At 42.6% G+C, this 23,909-nt stretch overlaps 1 protein-coding gene across 1 annotated transcript in view; it reads right to left on the bottom strand.

Moving 5' to 3' along the window:
* The window catches only part of LOC106592139 (multiple epidermal growth factor-like domains protein 10), a 665,433-nt gene that overhangs the window by 553,855 nt on the left and 87,669 nt on the right, over window positions 1–23,909 (bottom strand). The window contains exons 4-5 of the mRNA XM_082958003.1: window positions 19,834–19,954; window positions 15,507–15,643 (exon numbers count right to left, since the gene is read on the bottom strand). Of these exons, the coding sequence (XP_082814129.1) occupies window positions 15,507–15,643; window positions 19,834–19,954 (258 nt within the window). The remainder of the gene's footprint in view (window positions 1–15,506; window positions 15,644–19,833; window positions 19,955–23,909) is intronic.

Here is a 23,909-nt window from a genome sequence, read left to right as displayed (position 1 = left end):
GTTGACTCTCTCTCTACGTACAGAATAGTAATGATGAGGGGGGTTGACTCTCTCTACGTACAGAATAGTAATGATGAGGGGGGTTGACTCTCTCTATATCCAGAATAGTAATGATGAGGGGGGTTGACTCTCTCTCTCTACGTACAGAATAGTAATGATGAGGGGGGTTGACTCTCTCAATATCCAGAATAGTAATGATGAGGGGGGTTGACTCTCTCTCTCTACATACAGAATAGTAATAGTGAGGGGGGTTGACTCTCTCTACGTACAGAATAGTAATGATGAGGGGGGTTGACTCTCTCTATATCCAGAATAGTAATGATGAGGGGGGTTGACTCTCTCTCTCTACGTACAGAATAGTAATGATGAGGGGGGTTGACTCTCTCTATATACAGAATAGTAATGATGAGGGGGTTTGACTCTCTCTACATACAGAATAGTAATGATGAGGGGGGTTGACTCTCTCTACGTACAGAATAGTAATGATGAGGGGGGTTGACTCTCTCTACATACAGAATAGTAATGATGAGGGGGGTTGACGCTCTCTCTACATACAGAATAGTAATGATGAGGGGGGTTGACTCTCTCTACGTACAGAATAGTAATGATGAGGGGGGTTGACTCTATGTACAGATTAGTAATGATGAGGGGGGTTGACTCTCTCTACGTACAGAATAGTAATGATGAGGGGGGTTGACTCTCTCTCTACGTACAGAATAGTAATGATGAGGGGGGTTGACTCTCTCTACATACAGAATAGTAATGATGAGGGGGGTTGACTCTCTCTACATACAGAATAGAAATGATGAGAGGGTTGACTCTCTCTACGTACAGAATAGTAATGATGAGGGGGGTTGACTCTCTCTCTACGTACAGAATAGTAATGATGAGGGGGGTTGACTCTCTCTACATACAGAATAGTAATGATGAGGGGGGTTGACTCTCTCTACGTACAGAATAGTAATGATGAGGGGGGTTGACTCTCTCTCTACGTACAGAATAGTAATGATGAGGGGGGTTGACTCTCTCTACGTACAGAATAGTAATGATGAGAGGGGGTTGACTTTCTCTCTACGTACAGAATAGTAATGATGAGGGGGGTTGACACTCTCTACATACAGAATAGTAATGATGAGGGGGGTTGACTCTCTCTACATACAGAATAGTAATGATGAGGGGGGTTGACTCTCTCTACATACAGAATAGTAATGATGAGGGGGGTTGACTCTCTCTACTTACAGAATAGTAATAATGAGGGGGGATGACTCTCTCTACGTACAGAATAGTAATAGTGAGGGGGGTTGACTCTCTCTACAGTAATGATGAGGGGGGTTGAATCTCTCTACATACAGAATAGTAATGATGAGGGGGGTTGACTCTCTCTACATACAGAATAGTAATGATGAGGGGGGTTGACTCTCTCTATATCCAGAATAGTAATGATGAGGGGGGTTGACTCTCTCTCTCTACGTACAGAATAGTAATGATGAGGGGGGTTGACTCTCTCTATATCCAGAATAGTAATGATGAGGGGGGTTGACTCTCTCTCTCTACATACAGAATAGTAATAGTGAGGGGGGTTGACTCTCTCTACGTACAGAATAGTAATGATGAGGGGGGTTGACTCTCTCTATATCCAGAATAGTAATGATGAGGGGGGTTGACTCTCTCTCTCTACGTACAGAATAGTAATGATGAGGGGGGTTGACTCTCTCTATATACAGAATAGTAATGATGAGGGGGGTTGACTCTCTCTACATACAGAATAGTAATGATGAGGGGGGTTGACTCTCTCTACATACAGAATAGTAATGATGAGGGGGGTTGACGCTCTCTCTACATACAGAATAGTAATGATGAGGGGGGTTGTCTCTCTCTACGTACAGAATAGTAATGATGAGGGGGGTTGACTCTCTCTATGTACAGAATAGTAATGATGAGGGGGGTTGACTCTCTCTACGTACAGAATAGTAATGATGAGGGGGGTTGACTCTCTCTCTACGTACAGAATAGTAATGATGAGGCGGGTTGACTCTCTCTACATACAGAATAGTAATGATGAGGGGGGTTGACTCTCTCTACATACAGAATAGTAATGATGAGGGGGGTTGACTCTCTCTACATACAGAATAGTAATGATGAGGGGGGTTGACTCTCTCTACGTACAGAATAGTAATGATGAGGGGGGTTGACTCTCTCTACGTACAGAATAGTAATGATGAGGGGGGTTGACTCTCTCTCTACGTACAGAATAGTAATGATGAGGGGGGTTGACTCTCTCTACGTACAGAATAGTAATGATGAGGGGGGTTGTCTCTCTCTACGTACAGAATAGTAATGATGAGGGGAGTTGACTCTCTCTACGTACAGAATAGTAGTGATGAGGGGGGTTGACTCTCTCTACGTACAGAATAGTAATGATGAGGGGGGTTGACTCTCTCTTTACGTACAGAATAGTAATGATGAGGGGGGTTGACACTCTCTACATACAGAATAGTAATGATGAGGGGGGTTGACTCTCTCTCTACGTACAGAATAGTAATGATGAGGGGGGTTGACTCTCTCTACGTACAGAATAGTAATGATGAGGGGGGGTTGACTTTCTCTCTACGTACAGAATAGTAATGATGAGGGGGGTTGACTCTCTCTATGTACAGAATAGTAATGATGAGGCGGCTTTACTCTCTCTACGTACAGAATAGTAATGATGAGGGGGTTGACTCTCTCTACATACAGAATAGTAATGATGAGGGGGGTTGACTCTCTCTACGTACAGAATAGTAATGATGAGGGGGGTTGACTCTCTCTACATACAGAATAGTAATGATGAGGGGGGTTGACTCTCTCTACATACAGAATAGTAATGATGAGGGGGGTTGACTCTCTCTACATACAGAATAGTAATGATGAGGGGGGTTGACTCTCTCTATATCCAGAATAGTAATGATGAGGGGGGTTGACTCTCTCTCTCTACGTACAGAATAGTAATGATGAGGGGGGTTGACTCTCTCAATATCCAGAATAGTAATGATGAGGGGGGTTGACTCTCTCTCTCTACATACAGAATAGTAATAGTGAGGGGGGTTGACTCTCTCTACGTACAGAATAGTAATGATGAGGGGGGTTGACTCTCTCTATATCCAGAATAGTAATGATGAGGGGGGTTGACTCTCTCTCTCTACGTACAGAATAGTAATGATGAGGGGGGTTGACTCTCTCTATATACAGAATAGTAATGATGAGGGGGTTTGACTCTCTCTACATACAGAATAGTAATGATGAGGGGGGTTGACTCTCTCTACGTACAGAATAGTAATGATGAGGGGGGTTGACTCTCTCTACATACAGAATAGTAATGATGAGGGGGGTTGACGCTCTCTCTACATACAGAATAGTAATGATGAGGGGGGTTGACTCTCTCTACGTACAGAATAGTAATGATGAGGGGGGTTGACTCTCTCTATGTACAGAATAGTAATGATGAGGGGGGTTGACTCTCTCTACGTACAGAATAGTAATGATGAGGGGGGTTGACTCTCTCTCTACGTACAGAATAGTAATGATGAGGGGGGTTGACTCTCTCTACATACAGAATAGTAATGATGAGGGGGGTTGACTCTCTCTACATACAGAATAGAAATGATGAGGGGGGTTGACTCTCTCTACGTACAGAATAGTAATGATGAGGGGGGTTGACTCTCTCTCTACGTACAGAATAGTAATGATGAGGGGGGTTGACTCTCTCTACGTACAGAATAGTAATGATGAGAGGGGGTTGACTTTCTCTCTACGTACAGAATAGTAATGATGAGGGGGGTTGACACTCTCTACATACAGAATAGTAATGATGAGGGGGGTTGACTCTCTCTACATACAGAATAGTAATAATGAGGGGGGTTGACTCTCTCTACGTACAGAATAGTAATGATGAGAGGGGTTGACTCTCTCTACATACAGAATAGTAATAATGAGGGGGGTAGACTCTCTCTATATGTACAGAATAGTAATGATGAGGGGGGTTGACTCTCTCTCTACGTACAGAATAGTAATAGTGAGGGGGGTTGACTCTCTCTACGTACAGAATAGTAATGATGAGGGGGGTTGACTCTCTCTCTCTACGTACAGAATAGTAATGATGAGGGGGGTTGACTCTCTCTCTCTACGTACAGAATAGTAATGATTAGGGGGGTTGACTCTCTCTATGTACAGAATAGTAATGATGAGGGGGGTTTACTCTCTCTACGTACAGAATAGTAATGATGAGGGGGTTGACTCTCTCTACATACAGAATAGTAATGATGAGGGGGGTTGACTCTCTCTACGTACAGAATAGTAATGATGAGGGGGGTTGACTCTCTCTACGTACAGAATAGTAATGATGAGGGGGGTTGACTCTCTCTACATACAGAATAGTAATGATGAGGGGGTATGACTCTCTCTACGTACAGAATAGTAATGATGAGGGGGGTTGACTCTCTCTACATACAGAATTGTAATGATGAGGTGGGTTGACTCTCTATCTACGTACAGAATAGTAATGATGAGGGGGGTTGACTCTCTCTCTACGTACAGAATAGTAATAGTGAGGGGGGTTGACTCTCTCTACGTACAGAATAGTAATGATGAGGGGGGTTGACTCTCTCTACATACAGAATAGTAATGATGAGGGGGGTTGACTCTCTCTACATACAGAATAGTAATAGTGAGGGGGGTTGACTTTCTCTCTACGTACAGAATAGTAATGATGAGGGGGGTTGACTCTCTCTACATACAGAATAGTAATGATGAGGGGGGTTGACTCTCTCTACATATAGAATAGTAATGATGAGGGGGGTTGACTCTCTCTCTACGTACAGAATAGTAATAGTGAGGGGGGTTGACTCTCTCTACGTACAGAATAGTAATGATGAGGGGGGTTGACTCTCTCTCTCTACGTACAGAATAGTAATGATGAGGGGGGTTGACTCTCTCTCTCTACGTACAGAATAGTAATGATTAGGGGGGTTGACTCTCTCTATGTACAGAATAGTAATGATGAGGGGGGTTTACTCTCTCTACGTACAGAATAGTAATGATGAGGGGGTTGACTCTCTCTACATACAGAATAGTAATGATGAGGGGGGTTGACTCTCTCTACGTACAGAATAGTAATGATGAGGGGGGTTGACTCTCTCTACGTACAGAATAGTAATGATGAGGGGGGTTGACTCTCTCTACATACAGAATAGTAATGATGAGGGGGTATGACTCTCTCTACGTACAGAATAGTAATGATGAGGGGGGTTGACTCTCTCTACATACAGAATTGTAATGATGAGGTGGGTTGACTCTCTATCTACGTACAGAATAGTAATGATGAGGGGGGTTGACTCTCTCTCTACGTACAGAATAGTAATAGTGAGGGGGGTTGACTCTCTCTACGTACAGAATAGTAATGATGAGGGGGGTTGACTCTCTCTACATACAGAATAGTAATGATGAGGGGGGTTGACTCTCTCTACATACAGAATAGTAATAGTGAGGGGGGTTGACTTTCTCTCTACGTACAGAATAGTAATGATGAGGGGGGTTGACTCTCTCTACATACAGAATAGTAATGATGAGGGGGGTTGACTCTCTCTACATATAGAATAGTAATGATGAGGGGGGTTGACTCTCTCTACATACAGAATAGTAATGATGAGGGGGGTTGACTCTCTCTACATACAGAATAGTAATGATGAGGGGGGTTGACTCTCTCTACGTACAGAATAGTAATGATGAGGGGGGTTGACTCTCTCTCTACGTACAGAATAGTAATGATGAGGGGGGTTGACTCTCTCTATATCCAGAATAGTAATGATGAGGGGGGTTGACTCTCTCTCTCTACGTACAGAATAGTAATGATGAGGGGGGTTGACTCTCTCTATATACAGAATAGTAATGATGAGGGGGGTTGACTCTCTCTACATACAGAATAGTAATGATGAGGGGGGTTGACTCTCTCTACATACAGAATAGTAATGATGAGGGGGGTTGACGCTCTCTCTACATACAGAATAGTAATGATGAGGGGGGTTGTCTCTCTCTACGTACAGAATAGTAATGATGAGGGGGGTTGACTCTCTCTATGTACAGAATAGTAATGATGAGGGGGGTTGACTCTCTCTACGTACAGAATAGTAATGATGAGGGGGGTTGACTCTCTCTCTACGTACAGAATAGTAATGATGAGGCGGGTTGACTCTCTCTACATACAGAATAGTAATGATGAGGGGGGTTGACTCTCTCTACATACAGAATAGTAATGATGAGGGGGGTTGACTCTCTCTACATACAGAATAGTAATGATGAGGGGGGTTGACTCTCTCTACGTACAGAATAGTAATGATGAGGGGGGTTGACTCTCTCTACGTACAGAATAGTAATGATGAGGGGGGTTGACTCTCTCTCTACGTACAGAATAGTAATGATGAGGGGGGTTGACTCTCTCTACGTACAGAATAGTAATGATGAGGGGGGTTGTCTCTCTCTACGTACAGAATAGTAATGATGAGGGGAGTTGACTCTCTCTACGTACAGAATAGTAGTGATGAGGGGGGTTGACTCTCTCTACGTACAGAATAGTAATGATGAGGGGGGTTGACTCTCTCTTTACGTACAGAATAGTAATGATGAGGGGGGTTGACACTCTCTACATACAGAATAGTAATGATGAGGGGGGTTGACTCTCTCTCTACGTACAGAATAGTAATGATGAGGGGGGTTGACTCTCTCTACGTACAGAATAGTAATGATGAGGGGGGGTTGACTTTCTCTCTACGTACAGAATAGTAATGATGAGGGGGGTTGACTCTCTCTATGTACAGAATAGTAATGATGAGGCGGCTTTACTCTCTCTACGTACAGAATAGTAATGATGAGGGGGTTGACTCTCTCTACATACAGAATAGTAATGATGAGGGGGGTTGACTCTCTCTACGTACAGAATAGTAATGATGAGGGGGGTTGACTCTCTCTACATACAGAATAGTAATGATGAGGGGGGTTGACTCTCTCTACATACAGAATAGTAATGATGAGGGGGGTTGACTCTCTCTACATACAGAATAGTAATGATGAGGGGGGTTGACTCTCTCTATATCCAGAATAGTAATGATGAGGGGGGTTGACTCTCTCTCTCTACGTACAGAATAGTAATGATGAGGGGGGTTGACTCTCTCAATATCCAGAATAGTAATGATGAGGGGGGTTGACTCTCTCTCTCTACATACAGAATAGTAATAGTGAGGGGGGTTGACTCTCTCTACGTACAGAATAGTAATGATGAGGGGGGTTGACTCTCTCTATATCCAGAATAGTAATGATGAGGGGGGTTGACTCTCTCTCTCTACGTACAGAATAGTAATGATGAGGGGGGTTGACTCTCTCTATATACAGAATAGTAATGATGAGGGGGTTTGACTCTCTCTACATACAGAATAGTAATGATGAGGGGGGTTGACTCTCTCTACGTACAGAATAGTAATGATGAGGGGGGTTGACTCTCTCTACATACAGAATAGTAATGATGAGGGGGGTTGACGCTCTCTCTACATACAGAATAGTAATGATGAGGGGGGTTGACTCTCTCTACGTACAGAATAGTAATGATGAGGGGGGTTGACTCTCTCTATGTACAGAATAGTAATGATGAGGGGGGTTGACTCTCTCTACGTACAGAATAGTAATGATGAGGGGGGTTGACTCTCTCTCTACGTACAGAATAGTAATGATGAGGGGGGTTGACTCTCTCTACATACAGAATAGTAATGATGAGGGGGGTTGACTCTCTCTACATACAGAATAGAAATGATGAGGGGGGTTGACTCTCTCTACGTACAGAATAGTAATGATGAGGGGGGTTGACTCTCTCTCTACGTACAGAATAGTAATGATGAGGGGGGTTGACTCTCTCTACGTACAGAATAGTAATGATGAGAGGGGGTTGACTTTCTCTCTACGTACAGAATAGTAATGATGAGGGGGGTTGACACTCTCTACATACAGAATAGTAATGATGAGGGGGGTTGACTCTCTCTACATACAGAATAGTAATAATGAGGGGGGTTGACTCTCTCTACGTACAGAATAGTAATGATGAGAGGGGTTGACTCTCTCTACATACAGAATAGTAATAATGAGGGGGGTAGACTCTCTCTATATGTACAGAATAGTAATGATGAGGGGGGTTGACTCTCTCTCTACGTACAGAATAGTAATAGTGAGGGGGGTTGACTCTCTCTACGTACAGAATAGTAATGATGAGGGGGGTTGACTCTCTCTCTCTACGTACAGAATAGTAATGATGAGGGGGGTTGACTCTCTCTCTCTACGTACAGAATAGTAATGATTAGGGGGGTTGACTCTCTCTATGTACAGAATAGTAATGATGAGGGGGGTTTACTCTCTCTACGTACAGAATAGTAATGATGAGGGGGTTGACTCTCTCTACATACAGAATAGTAATGATGAGGGGGGTTGACTCTCTCTACGTACAGAATAGTAATGATGAGGGGGGTTGACTCTCTCTACGTACAGAATAGTAATGATGAGGGGGGTTGACTCTCTCTACATACAGAATAGTAATGATGAGGGGGTATGACTCTCTCTACGTACAGAATAGTAATGATGAGGGGGGTTGACTCTCTCTACATACAGAATTGTAATGATGAGGTGGGTTGACTCTCTATCTACGTACAGAATAGTAATGATGAGGGGGGTTGACTCTCTCTCTACGTACAGAATAGTAATAGTGAGGGGGGTTGACTCTCTCTACGTACAGAATAGTAATGATGAGGGGGGTTGACTCTCTCTACATACAGAATAGTAATGATGAGGGGGGTTGACTCTCTCTACATACAGAATAGTAATAGTGAGGGGGGTTGACTTTCTCTCTACGTACAGAATAGTAATGATGAGGGGGGTTGACTCTCTCTACATACAGAATAGTAATGATGAGGGGGGTTGACTCTCTCTACATATAGAATAGTAATGATGAGGGGGGTTGACTCTCTCTACATACAGAATAGTAATGATGAGGGGGGTTGACTCTCTCTACATACAGAATAGTAATGATGAGGGGGGTTGACTCTCTCTACGTACAGAATAGTAATGATGAGGGGGGTTGACTCTCTCTCTACGTACAGAATAGTAATGATGAGGGGGGTTGACTCTCTCTACGTACAGAATAGTAATGATGAGGGGGGTTGTCTCTCTCTACGTACAGAATAGTAATGATGAGGGGAGTTGACTCTCTCTACGTACAGAATAGTAGTGATGAGGGGGGTTGACTCTCTCTACGTACAGAATAGTAATGATGAGGGGGGTTGACTCTCTCTTTACGTACAGAATAGTAATGATGAGGGGGGTTGACACTCTCTACATACAGAATAGTAATGATGAGGGGGGTTGACTCTCTCTCTACGTACAGAATAGTAATGATGAGGGGGGTTGACTCTCTCTACGTACAGAATAGTAATGATGAGGGGGGGTTGACTTTCTCTCTACGTACAGAATAGTAATGATGAGGGGGGTTGACTCTCTCTATGTACAGAATAGTAATGATGAGGCGGGTTTACTCTCTCTACGTACAGAATAGTAATGATGAGGGGGTTGACTCTCTCTACATACAGAATAGTAATGATGAGGGGGGTTGACTCTCTCTACGTACAGAATAGTAATGATGAGGGGGGTTGACTCTCTCTACATACAGAATAGTAATGATGAGGGGGGTTGACTCTCTCTACATACAGAATAGTAATGATGAGGGGGGTTGACTCTCTCTACATACAGAATAGTAATGATGAGGGGGGTTGACTCTCTCTATATCCAGAATAGTAATGATGAGGGGGGTTGACTCTCTCTCTCTACGTACAGAATAGTAATGATGAGGGGGGTTGACTCTCTCAATATCCAGAATAGTAATGATGAGGGGGGTTGACTCTCTCTCTCTACATACAGAATAGTAATAGTGAGGGGGGTTGACTCTCTCTACGTACAGAATAGTAATGATGAGGGGGGTTGACTCTCTCTATATCCAGAATAGTAATGATGAGGGGGGTTGACTCTCTCTCTCTACGTACAGAATAGTAATGATGAGGGGGGTTGACTCTCTCTATATACAGAATAGTAATGATGAGGGGGTTTGACTCTCTCTACATACAGAATAGTAATGATGAGGGGGGTTGACTCTCTCTACGTACAGAATAGTAATGATGAGGGGGGTTGACTCTCTCTACATACAGAATAGTAATGATGAGGGGGGTTGACGCTCTCTCTACATACAGAATAGTAATGATGAGGGGGGTTGACTCTCTCTACGTACAGAATAGTAATGATGAGGGGGGTTGACTCTCTCTATGTACAGAATAGTAATGATGAGGGGGGTTGACTCTCTCTACGTACAGAATAGTAATGATGAGGGGGGTTGACTCTCTCTCTACGTACAGAATAGTAATGATGAGGGGGGTTGACTCTCTCTACATACAGAATAGTAATGATGAGGGGGGTTGACTCTCTCTACATACAGAATAGAAATGATGAGGGGGGTTGACTCTCTCTACGTACAGAATAGTAATGATGAGGGGGGTTGACTCTCTCTCTACGTACAGAATAGTAATGATGAGGGGGGTTGACTCTCTCTACGTACAGAATAGTAATGATGAGAGGGGGTTGACTTTCTCTCTACGTACAGAATAGTAATGATGAGGGGGGTTGACACTCTCTACATACAGAATAGTAATGATGAGGGGGGTTGACTCTCTCTACATACAGAATAGTAATAATGAGGGGGGTTGACTCTCTCTACGTACAGAATAGTAATGATGAGAGGGGTTGACTCTCTCTACATACAGAATAGTAATAATGAGGGGGGTAGACTCTCTCTATATGTACAGAATAGTAATGATGAGGGGGGTTGACTCTCTCTCTACGTACAGAATAGTAATAGTGAGGGGGGTTGACTCTCTCTACGTACAGAATAGTAATGATGAGGGGGGTTGACTCTCTCTCTCTACGTACAGAATAGTAATGATGAGGGGGGTTGACTCTCTCTCTCTACGTACAGAATAGTAATGATTAGGGGGGTTGACTCTCTCTATGTACAGAATAGTAATGATGAGGGGGGTTTACTCTCTCTACGTACAGAATAGTAATGATGAGGGGGTTGACTCTCTCTACATACAGAATAGTAATGATGAGGGGGGTTGACTCTCTCTACGTACAGAATAGTAATGATGAGGGGGGTTGACTCTCTCTACGTACAGAATAGTAATGATGAGGGGGGTTGACTCTCTCTACATACAGAATAGTAATGATGAGGGGGTATGACTCTCTCTACGTACAGAATAGTAATGATGAGGGGGGTTGACTCTCTCTACATACAGAATTGTAATGATGAGGTGGGTTGACTCTCTATCTATGTACAGAATAGTAATGATGAGGGGGGTTGACTCTCTCTCTACGTACAGAATAGTAATAGTGAGGGGGGTTGACTCTCTCTACGTACAGAATAGTAATGATGAGGGGGGTTGACTCTCTCTACATACAGAATAGTAATGATGAGGGGGGTTGACTCTCTCTACATACAGAATAGTAATAGTGAGGGGGGTTGACTTTCTCTCTACGTACAGAATAGTAATGATGAGGGGGGTTGACTCTCTCTACATACAGAATAGTAATGATGAGGGGGGTTGACTCTCTCTACATACAGAATAGTAATGATGAGGGGGGTTGACTCTCTCTACATACAGAATAGTAATGATGAGGGGGGTTGACTCTCTCTACATACAGAATAGTAATGATGAGGGGGGTTGACTCTCTCTACTTACAGAATAGTAATGATGAGGGGGTTGACTCTCTCTACATACAGAATAGTAATGATGAGGGGGGTTGACTCTCTCTACGTACAGAATAGTAATGATGAGGGGGTTGACTCTCTCTCTACGTACGGAATAGTAATGATGAGGGGGGGTGACTCTCTCTACATACAGAATAGTAATGATGAGGGGGGTTGACTCTCTCTCTACGTACAGAATAGTAATGATGAGGGGGGTTGACTCTCTCTCTACGTACAGAAAAGTAATGATGAGGGGGGTTGACTCTCTCTACGTACAGAATAGTAATGATGAGGGGGGTTGACTCTCTCTACATACAGAATAGTAATGATGAGGGGGGTTGACTCTCTCTCTACGTACAGAATAGTAATGATGAGGGGGTTGACTCTCTCTACGTACAGAATAGTAATGATGAGGGGGGGTGACTCTCTCTCTACGTACAGAATAGTAATGATGGGGGGGGGGTTGACTCTCTCAACGTACAGCATAGTAATGATGAGGGGGTTGACTTTCTTTCTACGTACAGAATAGTAATGATGAGGGGGGTTGACTCTCTCTACATACAGAATAGTAATGATGAGGGGGGTTGACTCTCTCTACATACAGAATAGTAATGATGAGGGGGGTTGACTCTCTCTACATACAGAATAGTAATGATGAGGGGGGTTGACTCTCTCTACATACAGAATAGTAATGATGAGGGGGGTTGACTCTCTCTACATACAGAATAGTAATGATGAGGGGGGTTGACTCTCTCTACATACAGAATAGTAATGATGAGGGGGGTTGACTCTCTCTACATACAGAATAGTAATGATGAGGGGTGTTGACTCTCTCTCTACGTACAGAATAGTAATGATGAGGGGGGTTGACTCTCTCTCTACGTACAGAATAGTAATGATGAGGGGGGTTGACTCTCTCTACGTACAGAATAGTAATGATGAGGGGGGTTGACTCTCTCTACATACAGAATAGTAATGATGAGGGGGGTTGACTCTCTCTACGTACAGAATAGTAATGATGAGGGGGGTTGACACTCTCTACGTACAGAATAGTAATGATGAGGGGGGTTGACTCTCTCTCTACGTACAGAATAGTAATGATGAGGGGGGTTGACTCTCTCTACATACAGAACAGTAATGATGAGGGGGGTTGACTCTCTCTACGTACAGAATAGTAATGATGAGGGGGGTTGACTCTCTCTACATACAGAATAGTAATGATGAGGGGGGTTGACTCTCTCTACATACAGAATAGTAATGATGAGGGGGTATGACTCTCTCTACGTACAGAATAGTAATGAGGGGGGTTGACTCTCTACATACAGAATAGTAATGATGAGGGGGGTTGACTCTCTCTACGTACAGAATAGTAATGATGAGGGGGGTTGACTCTCTCTACGTACAGAATAGTAATGATGAGGGGGGTTGACTCTCTCTCTACGTACAGAATAGTAATGATGAGGGGGGTTGACTCTCTCTACGTACAGAATAGTAATGATGAGGGGGGTTGACTCTCTCTACGTACAGAATAGTAATGATGAGGGGGGTTGACTCTCTCTACGTACAGAATAGTAATGATGAGGGGGGTTGACTCTCTCTACGTACAGAATAGTAATGATGAGGGGGAGGTGGGAGGAACATAAAGTACACCTCCCCAGTATTTCACTTTGACTGCGTCCCAAAACCACACCATATTCCCTATATAGTGCACTGTTTTTGATTAGGGCCCTAGTGCCCTACTTTTGCCTGGTCAAGTGCAGTGCACTACATAAAGAATAGTTTGCCAATTGGGTCGTAGCCAAAGTGAAATATACAATCCTCTGGCGTGATTACAACACATCTACAACACAGCCATTAAAACTGAGATGAATCGCTCAATTAAATAATCTGGCTGGTTGGGTATCATGGTTATATCACAGAGACTTCCCATGGTCCTCATCTAGCAACGCATTGGAATAGAGGGAGGGAGGGAGATGGAAGGAGAGAGGGAGGGAGGGAGATGGGAGGGATGGTGAGAGAAGTCAATCTGAAATGATTCCTCGCAGGCTAATACACCTGTCTGTGGTCTAAAGAATGGCTGTAATTTGGCCAGATTTAATATAAAGAGAGAGAGTGGGGGAGAAGGAGAGGGGAGAGAGAGAGGATGTGTGTGTGTGTGTGTGTGTGTGTGTGTGTGTGTGTGTGTGTGTGTGTGTGTGTGTGTGTGTGTGTGTGTGTGTGTGTGTGTGTGTGTGTGTGTGTGTGTGTGTGTGTGTGTGACAGGTTGGAAGAGAGGTATTCCTCTGGACAATGTGTCTAGCAGAGGTAATAAATCTGTCTTCCAGAGAGAGAGGGGAGAGAGAGGAGAGAGAGAAGAGGAGAGAGAGAGGAGAGAGAGAGAGAGGAGAGAGAGAAAGAGAGAAAGAGCGCGAGAGACAGAAGTGGACAAGAGAAGAGCAGAGAGATGGATAGGGATGAGAAGGTATTTGCATAGACAGAGAACGAGAGAGAACGAGAGAGAGAGAGAGAGAGAGAGAGAGAGAGGATAGAGAGAGAAAGAGAGAGAGAAAGAGAGAGGATAGAGAGAGAGATGATAGAGAGAGAGAGAGAGAGAGAGAGAGAGAGAGAGAGAGGCAGAAAGAAAGAGATTAAGACATGAGTTGACTAATAAAAGGAATACATTGGAACCTGCTGATACTTGAGGACATTTCCAGACAAACACTTGAAATCAAGTTGAAATATCTACATTCATGTGTGGAAAATACAAGTTGAAATATCTACATTCATGTGTGGAAAATAGAAGTTGAACTAAACGGAACGCCAATCCAAAGTCTTCCCATGTAGCCTACACAGTGAAAGCTTCCATTCAGGGTGGCCACACATAGCGATGAAGTGTCCTATTTGACTGTTTCCTATGCCAAGCACAGTGCCCTACATCTCTCCTCTGTAGCTGGAGGTTCTCTCTCTCTCTAATAAATAAAAGTGAAATAAACAATAAAAATGAACAGTAAATATTACACTCAGAAAAGGTAAAAAATAATGAAGACATTTTACTCTCTCTCCCTCCCTCCCCCCTTCTCTCCCTCTCTCTCAGCTGGCTTCTAGTTGGGCTATTCCAAAACAGAGGTTCTCTCAATGCCGTCGTCGGTACGCCAAATAAAAATGTGATTCACATTTTCAAACAGTCCATTTTGATTTTCCAACAGGGCTATACATTTGGGTTAATGTTTTCCTAGCCTGAGTAGCCTCGTTTTCACTGCCAAAAATCAAATGAAACCATCTAGTGTTCAGCCAAATAACAAGCAAAAGCCATGACAGGAAGACATGGTGGAGTGGTAATGCGCGTGCAAGCAGTTGCTCCTGACGCCACTTGAGTACACTGCAGCGTCCACCGAGAGGCTCTTGCTGCCAAGGGAATGACTGACAGGTTGAAAGACGTTTTGGACACTACAGATGGTTTTAATGGCGTTGTCCTGTATCCAGTACAATGGTCAAATTAAACTGTCAAATTAATCAAGATCTCTCTCTCTCTCTCTCTCTCTCTCTCTCTCTCTCTCTCTCTCTCTCTCTTTCTCTCTCTCTCTCTCTCTCTCTCTCTCTCTCGTCAGTGCACATATTGTGATGAAGTGTCCTACTTCTTGAGGTGAAGTTGCCAAGCCCAGTGCCCTACCTCTCTCCGCTGTAGCCGGCGGTGCATTGGCACTGCCCACTGATGTGGTCACACAGACCTCTGTTCCGGCAGGGGCACTCCTGGCTGCAGTTGATGCCGTAGGTGCCAAACTGGCACGGCTGTGCACACACCGAGCCCTGAGGACCATACACATACACAACAAGGAGTCAGAAGAAATCCAAGGTTAACTAGCTAAATGTCTTTCAACATGCAGCAGTTGGAAAATCATTCAGGAAAACCATTATAACATTCCTGATAACATCATTAGAAAGGGTTTCTGAGAACACTACCACAGTAGACTGTTAGTCTGTGGTACATGTTGTGGTTTCTGAGAACACTACCACAGTAGACTGTGTAGTCTGTGGTACATGTTGTGGTTTCTGAGAACACTACCACAGTAGACTGTTAGTCTGTGGTACATGTTGTGGTTTCTGAGAACACTACCACAGTAGACTGTTAGTCTGTGGTACATATTGTGGTTTCTGAGAACACTACCACAGTAGACTGTTAGTCTGTGGTACATGTTGTGGTTTCTGAGAACACTACCACAGTAGACTATTAGTCTGTGGTACATGTTGTGGTTTCTGAGAACACTACCACAGTAGACTGTTAGTCTGTGGTACATGTTGTGGTTTCTGAGAACACTACCACAGTAGACTGTTAGACTGTGGTACATGTTGTGGTTTCTGAGAACACTACCACAGTAGACTGTTAGTCTGTGGTACATGTTGTGGTTTCTGAGAACACTACCACAGTAGACTGTTAGTCTGTGGTACATGTTGTGGTTTCTGAGAACACTACCACAGTAGAATGTTAGTCTGTGGTACATGTTGTGGTTTCTGAGAACACTACCACTGTAGACTGTGTAGTCTGTGGTACATGTTGTGGTTTCTGAGAACACTGAGAAAACATAATTTAATAGATTCAGAGAGTTAGTGTGGTTTGACAGTAAGTACAGTAATGTTTTATAGATTCAGAGAGTTAGTGTGGTTTGACAGTAAGTACAGTAATGTTGTATAGATTCAGAGAGTTAGTGTGGTTTGACAGTAAGTTCAGTAATGTTTTATAGATTCAGAGAGTTAGTGTGGTTTGACAGTAAGTAAAGTAATGTTTTATAGATTCAGAGAGTTAGTGTGGTTTGACAGTAAGTTCAGTAATGTTTTATAGATTCAGAGAGTTAGTGTGGTTTGACAGTAAGTACAGTAATGTTTTATAGATTCAGAGAGTTAGTGTGGTTTGACAGTAAGTACAATAATGTTGTATAGATTCAGAGAGTTAATGTGGTTTGACAGTAAGTACAGTAATGTTTTATAGATTCAGAGAGTTAGTGTGGTTTGACAGTAAGTTCAGTAATGTTTTATCGATTCAGAGAGTTAGTGTGGTTTGACAGTAAGTACAGTAATGTTGTATAGATTCAGAGAGTTAGTGTGGTTTGAAAGTAAGTACAGTAATGTTTTATAGATTGAGAGTTAGTGTGGTTTGACAGTAAGTTCAGTAATGTTGTATAGATTCAGAGAGTTAATGTGGTTTGACAGTAAGTACAGTAATGTTTTATAGATTCAGAGAGTTAGTGTGGTTTGACAGTAAGTTCAGTAATGTTTTATAGATTCAGAGAGTTAGTGTGGTTTGACAGTAAGTACAGTAATGTTTTATAGATTCAGAGAGTTAGTGTGGTTTGACAGTAAGTTCAGTAATGTTTTATAGATTCAGAGAGTTAGTGTGGTTTGACAGTAAGTACAGTAATGTTTTATAGATTCAGAGAGTTAGTGTGGTTTGACAGTAAGTTCAGTAATGTTTTATAGATTCAGGGAGTTAGTGTGGTTTGACAGTAAGTACAGTAATGTTGTATAGATTCAGAGAGTTAGTGTGGTTTGACAGTAAGTTCAGTAATGTTTTATAGATTGAGAGAGTTAGTGTGGTTTGACAGTAAGTACAGTAATGTTTTATAGATTGAGAGAGTTAGTGTGGTTTGACAGTAAGTTCAGTAATGTTGTATAGATTCAGAGAGTTAATGTGGTTTGACAGTAAGTACAGTAATGTTTTATAGATTCAGAGAGTTAGTGTGGTTTGACAGTAAGTACAGTAATGTTTTATAGATTCAGAGAGTTAGTGTGGTTTGACAGTAAGTACAGTAATGCTTTATAGATTCAGACAGTTAGTGTGGTTTGACAGTAAGTACAGTAATGTTTTATAGATTCAGAGAGTTAGTGTGGTTTGACAGTAAGTTCAGTAATATTTTATAGATTCAGAGAGTTAGTGTGGTTTGACAGTAAGTACAGTAATGTTGTATAGATTCAGAGAGTTAGTGTGGTTTGAAAGTAAGTACAGTAATGTTTTATAGATTGAGAGTTAGTGTGGTTTGACAGTAAGTTCAGTAATGTTGTATAGATTCAGAGAGTTAATGTGGTTTGACAGTAAGTACAGTAATGTTTTATAGATTCAGAGAGTTAGTGTGGTTTGACAGTAAGTTCAGTAATGTTTTATAGATTCAGAGAGTTAGTGTGGTTTGACAGTAAGTACAGTAATGTTTTATAGATTCAGAGAGTTAGTGTGGTTTGACAGTAAGTTCAGTAATGTTTTATAGATTCAGAGAGTTAGTGTGGTTTGACAGTAAGTACAGTAATGTTTTATAGATTCAGAGAGTTAGTGTGGTTTGACAGTAAGTTCAGTAATGTTTTATAGATTCAGGGAGTTAGTGTGGTTTGACAGTAAGTACAGTAATGTTGTATAGATTCAGAGAGTTAGTGTGGTTTGACAGTAAGTTCAGTAATGTTTTATAGATTGAGAGAGTTAGTGTGGTTTGACAGTAAGTACAGTAATGTTTTATAGATTGAGAGAGTTAGTGTGGTTTGACAGTAAGTTCAGTAATGTTGTATAGATTCAGAGAGTTAATGTGGTTTGACAGTAAGTACAGTAATGTTTTATAGATTCAGAGAGTTAGTGTGGTTTGACAGTAAGTTCAGTAATGTTTTATAGATTCAGAGAGTTAGTGTGGTTTGACAGTAAGTACAGTAATGTTTTATAGATTCAGAGAGTTAGTGTGGTTTGACAGTAAGTACAGTAATGTTTTATAGATTCAGAGAGTTAGTGTGGTTTGACAGTAAGTACAGTAATGTTTTATAGATTCAGAGAGTTAGTGTGGTTTGACAGTAAGTACAGTAATGTTTTATAGATTCAGAGAGTTAGTGTGGTTTGACAGTAAGTACAGTAATGTTTTATAGATTCAGAGAGTTAGTGTGGTTTGACAGTAAGTACAGTAATGTTTTATAGATTCAGAGAGTTAGTGTGGTTTGACAGTAAGTTCAGTAATGTGTTATAGATTCAGAGAGTTAGTGTGGTTTGACAGTAAGTACAGTAATGTTTTACAGATTCAGAGTGTCAGTGGAAACATAGTAAATAACAGGAACTCAGTATAAGGTTACATCTGTAGATTCAGTTAAAAAGAAGGTTGTTTTGTGAATAAAGCTGTCTGGGAGAAGGCTGTGGACTGTGAATAAAGCTGTCTGGTAGAAGGCTGTGGACTGTGAATAAAGCTGTCTGGGAGAAGGCTGTGGACTGTGAATAAAGCTGTCTGGGAGAAGGCTGTGGACTGTGAATAAAGCTGTCTGGTAGAAGGCTGTGGACTGTGAATAAAGCTGTCTGGGAGAAGGCTGTGGACTGTGAATAAAGCTGTCTGGGAGAAGGCTGTGGACTGTGAATAAAGCTGTCTGGGAGAAGGCTGTGGACTGTGAATAAAGCTGTCTGGGAGAAGGCTGTGGACTGTGAATAAAGCTGTCTGGGAGAAGGCTGTGGACTGTGAATAAAGCTGTCTGGGAGAAGGCTGTGGACTGTGAATAAAGCTGTCTGGGAGAAGGCTGTGGACTGTGAATAAAGCTGTCTGGTAGAAGGCTGTGGACTGTGAATAAAGCTGTCTGGTAGAAGGCTGTGGACTGTGAATAAAGCTGTCTGGGAGAAGGCTGTGGACTGTGAATAAAGCTGTCTGGTAGAAGGCTGTGGACTGTGAATAAAGCTGTCTGGGAGAAGGCTGTGGACTGTGAATAAAGCTGTCTGGTAGAAGGCTGTGGACTGTGAATAAAGCTGTCTGGTAGAAGGCTGTGGACTGTGAATAAAGCTGTCTGGGAGAAGGCTGTGGACTGTGAATAAAGCTGTCTGGTAGAAGGCTGTGGACTGTGAATAAAGCTGTCTGGGAGAAGGCTGTGGACTGTGAATAAAGCTGTCTGGTAGAAGGCTGTGGACTGTGAATAAAGCTGTCTGGGAGAAGGCTGTGGACTGTGAATAAAGCTGTAGATAAAAGAGTGTGTAATTGTGTGTGGTTTATAGGTCGTACCATCCATCCAGCGGGGCACGAGCACTCCCCCGTGACGTGATGGCATTTTCCACCGTTCTGACACGGGCAACGCAGCTCACACTGGGCGCCATGACTACCAGAGGGACACCGCTCACCACAGCTGAAGGGACACGAGAAGAGACCAGTGGAGACATCATGAGACCCACCTAAACTGTGTAATGTAATGTATTGAAGCACCCACACATAGCCTGGTGTCTGATCTAAACTGCGTAATGTAATGTATTGAAGCACCCACATATAGCCTGGTGTCTGATATGAACTGTGATCTGAACTGTGTAATGTAATGTACTGAAGAACCCACACATACCCTGGTGTCTGATCTGAACTGTTTAATGTAATGTATTGAAGCACCCACACATAGCCTGGTGTCTGATGTGAACAGTGTAATGTAATGTATTGAAGAACCCACACAGAGCCTGGTGTCTGATCTGAACTGTGTAATGTAATGTATTGAAGCACCCACACATACCCTGGTGTCTGATCTGAACTGTGTAATGTAATGTACTGAAGCACCCACACATAGCCTGGTGTCTGATCTGAACTGTGTAATGTAATGTATTGAAGCACCCACACATAGCCTGGTGTCTGATGTGAACAGTGTAATGTAATGTATTGAAGAACCCACACAGAGCCTGGTGTCTGATCTGAACTGTGTAATGTAATGTATTGAAGCACCCACACATAGCCTGGTGTCTGATCTAAACTGTGTAATGTAATGTATTGAAGCACCCACACATAGCCTGGTGTCTGATCTGAACTGTGTAATGTACTGAAGCACCCACACATAGCCTGGTTTCTGATCTGAACTGTGTAATGTAATGTATTGAAGCACCCACACATACCCTGGTGTCTGATCTAAACTGTGTAATGTAATGTATTGAAGCACCCACACATAGCCTGGTGTCTGATGTGAACAGTGTAATGTAATGTATTGAAGAACCCACACAGAGCCTGGTGTCTGATCTGAACTGTGTAATGTAATGTATTGAAGCACCCACACATACCCTGGTGTCTGATCTGAACTGTGTAATGTAATGTACTGAAGCACCCACACATAGCCTGGTGTCTGATCTGAACTGTGTAATGTAATGTATTGAAGCACCCACACATAGCCTGGTGTCTGATGTGAACAGTGTAATGTAATGTATTGAAGAACCCACACAGAGCCTGGTGTCTGATCTGAACTGTGTAATGTAATGTATTGAAGCACCCACACATAGCCTGGTGTCTGATCTAAACTGTGTAATGTAATGTATTGAAGCACCCACACATAGCCTGGTGTCTGATCTGAACTGTTTAATGTATTGAAGCACCCACACATAGCCTGGTGTCTGATCTGAACTGTGTAATGTAATGTATTGAAGCACCCACACATAGCCTGGTGTCTGATCTGAACTGTTTAATGTATTGAAGCACCCACACATAGCCTGGTGTCTGATCTGAACTGTGTAATGTAATGTATTGAAGCACCCACACATAGCCTGGTGTCTGATCTGAACTGTTTAATGTATTGAAGCACCCACACATAGCCTGGTGTCTGATCTGAACTGTGTAATGTAATGTATTGAAGCACCCACACATAGCCTGGTGTCTGATCTGAACTGTTTAATGTATTGAAGCCCCCACACATAGCCGGGTGTCTGATCTGAACTGTGTAATGTATTGAAGCACCCACACATAGCCTGGTGTCTGATCTAAACTGTGAAATGTAATGTATTGAAGAACCCACATATAGCCTGGTGTCTGATCTATACTGTGTAATGTAATGTATTGAAGCACCCACACATAGCCTGGTGTCTGATCTGAACTGTTTAATGTATTGAAACCCCCACACATAGCCGGGTGTCTGAACTGAACTGTGTAATGTATTGAAGCACCCACACATAGCCTGGTGTCTGATCTGAACTGTTTAATGTATTGAAGCCCCCACACATAGCCTGGTGTCTAATCTGAACTGTGTAATGTATTGAAGCACCCACATATGGCCTGGTGTCTGATCTGAAGTGTTTAATGTATTGAAGCACCCACACATAGCCTGGTGTCTGATCTGAACTGTGTAATGTAATGTACTGAAGCACCCACACATAGCCTGGTGTCTGATCTGAACTGTGTAATGTAATGTATTGAAGCACCAACACATAGCCTGGTGTCTGATCTAAACTGTGTAATGTAATGTATTGAAGCACCCACACATAGCCGGGTGTCTGATCTGAACTGTGTAATGTAATGTATTGAAGAACCCACACATAGCCTGGTGTCTGATCTGAACTGTGTAATGTAATGTATTGAAGCACCCACACATAGCCTGGTGTCTGATCTGAACTGTTTAATGTATTGAAGCCCCCACACATAGCCGGGTGTCTGATCTGAACTGTGTAATGTATTGAAGCACCCACACATAGCCTGGTGTCTGATCTAAACTGTGAAATGTAATGTATTGAAGAACCCACATATAGCCTGGTGTCTGATCTATACTGTGTAATGTAATGTATTGAAGCACCCACACGTAGCCTGGTGTCTGATCTGAACTGTGTAATGTAATGTATTGAAGCACCCACACATAGCCTGGTGTCTGATCTAAACTGTTTAATGTATTGAAGCACCCACACATAGCTTGGTGTCTGATATGAACTGTGTAATGTAATGTATTGAAGCACCCACACATAGCCTGGTGTCTGATCTGAACTGTTTAATGTATTGAAGCACCCACACATAGCCTGGTGTCTGATCTGAACTGTGTAATGTAATGTATTGAAGCACCCACACATAGCCTGGTGTCTGATATAAACTGTTTAATGTATTGAAACCCCCACACATAGCCGGGTGTCTGAACTGAACTGTGTAATGTATTGAAGCACCCACACATAGCCTGGTGTCTGATCTGAACTGTGTAACGTAATGTATTGAAGAACCCACATATAGCCTGGTGTCTGATTTATACTGTGTAATGTAATGTATTGAAGCACCCACACATAGCCTGGTGTCTGATCTGAACTGTTTAATGTATTGAAGCACCCACACATAGCCTGGTGTCTGATCTGAACTGTGTAATGTAATGTACTGAAGCACCCACACATAGCCTGGTTTCTGATCTGAACTGTGTAATGTAATGTATTGAAGCCCCCACACATAGCCTGGTGTCTGATCTGAACTGTGTAATGTAATGTATTGAAGAACCCACATATAGCCTGGTGTCTGATCTATACTGTGTAATGTAATGTATTGAAGCACCCACACGTAGCCTGGTGTCTGATCTGAACTGTGTAATGTAATGTATTGAAGCACCCACACATAGCCTGGTGTCTGATCTAAACTGTTTAATGTATTGAAGCACCCACACATAGCCTGGTGTCTGATATGAACTGTGTAATGTAATGTATTGAAGCACCCACACATAGCCTGGTGTCTGATCTGAACTGTTTAATGTATTGAAGCACCCACACATAGCCTGGTCTCTGATCTGAACTGTGTAATGTAATGTATTGAAGCACCCACACATAGCCTGGTGTCTGATCTGAACTGTTTAATGTATTGAAGCCCCCACACATAGCCGGGTGTCTGAACTGAACTGTGTAATGTATTGAAGCACCCACACATAGCCTGGTGTCTGATCTGAACTGTGTAACGTAATGTATTGAAGAACCCACATATAGCCTGGTGTCTGATCTATACTGTGTAATGTAATGTATTGAAGCAACCACACATAGCCTGGTGTCTGATCTGAACTGTGTAATGTAATGTACTGAAGCACCCACACATAGCCTGGTGTCTGATCTGAACTGTGTAATGTAATGTATTGAAGCCCCCACACATAGCCTGGTGTCTGATCTAAACTGTGTAATGTAATGTATTGAAGCACCCACACATAGCCTGGTGTCTGATCTAAACTGTGTAATGTAATGTATTGAAGCACCCACACATAGCCTGGTGTCTGATCTGAACTGTGTAATGTAATGTATTGAAGCACCCACACATAGCCTGGTGTCTGATCTAAACTGTTTAATGTATTGAAGCACCCACACATAGCCTGGTGTCTGATATGAACTGTGTAATGT

This window comes from Salmo salar, chromosome 11 (assembly GCF_965601325.2).
Source record: "Salmo salar chromosome 11, fSalSal1, whole genome shotgun sequence".
NCBI lineage: Eukaryota > Metazoa > Chordata > Actinopteri > Salmoniformes > Salmonidae > Salmo > Salmo salar.
The sequence above is the reverse complement of the archived record's forward strand: the minus strand, read 5'-3'. Positions and strand labels throughout refer to the sequence as shown.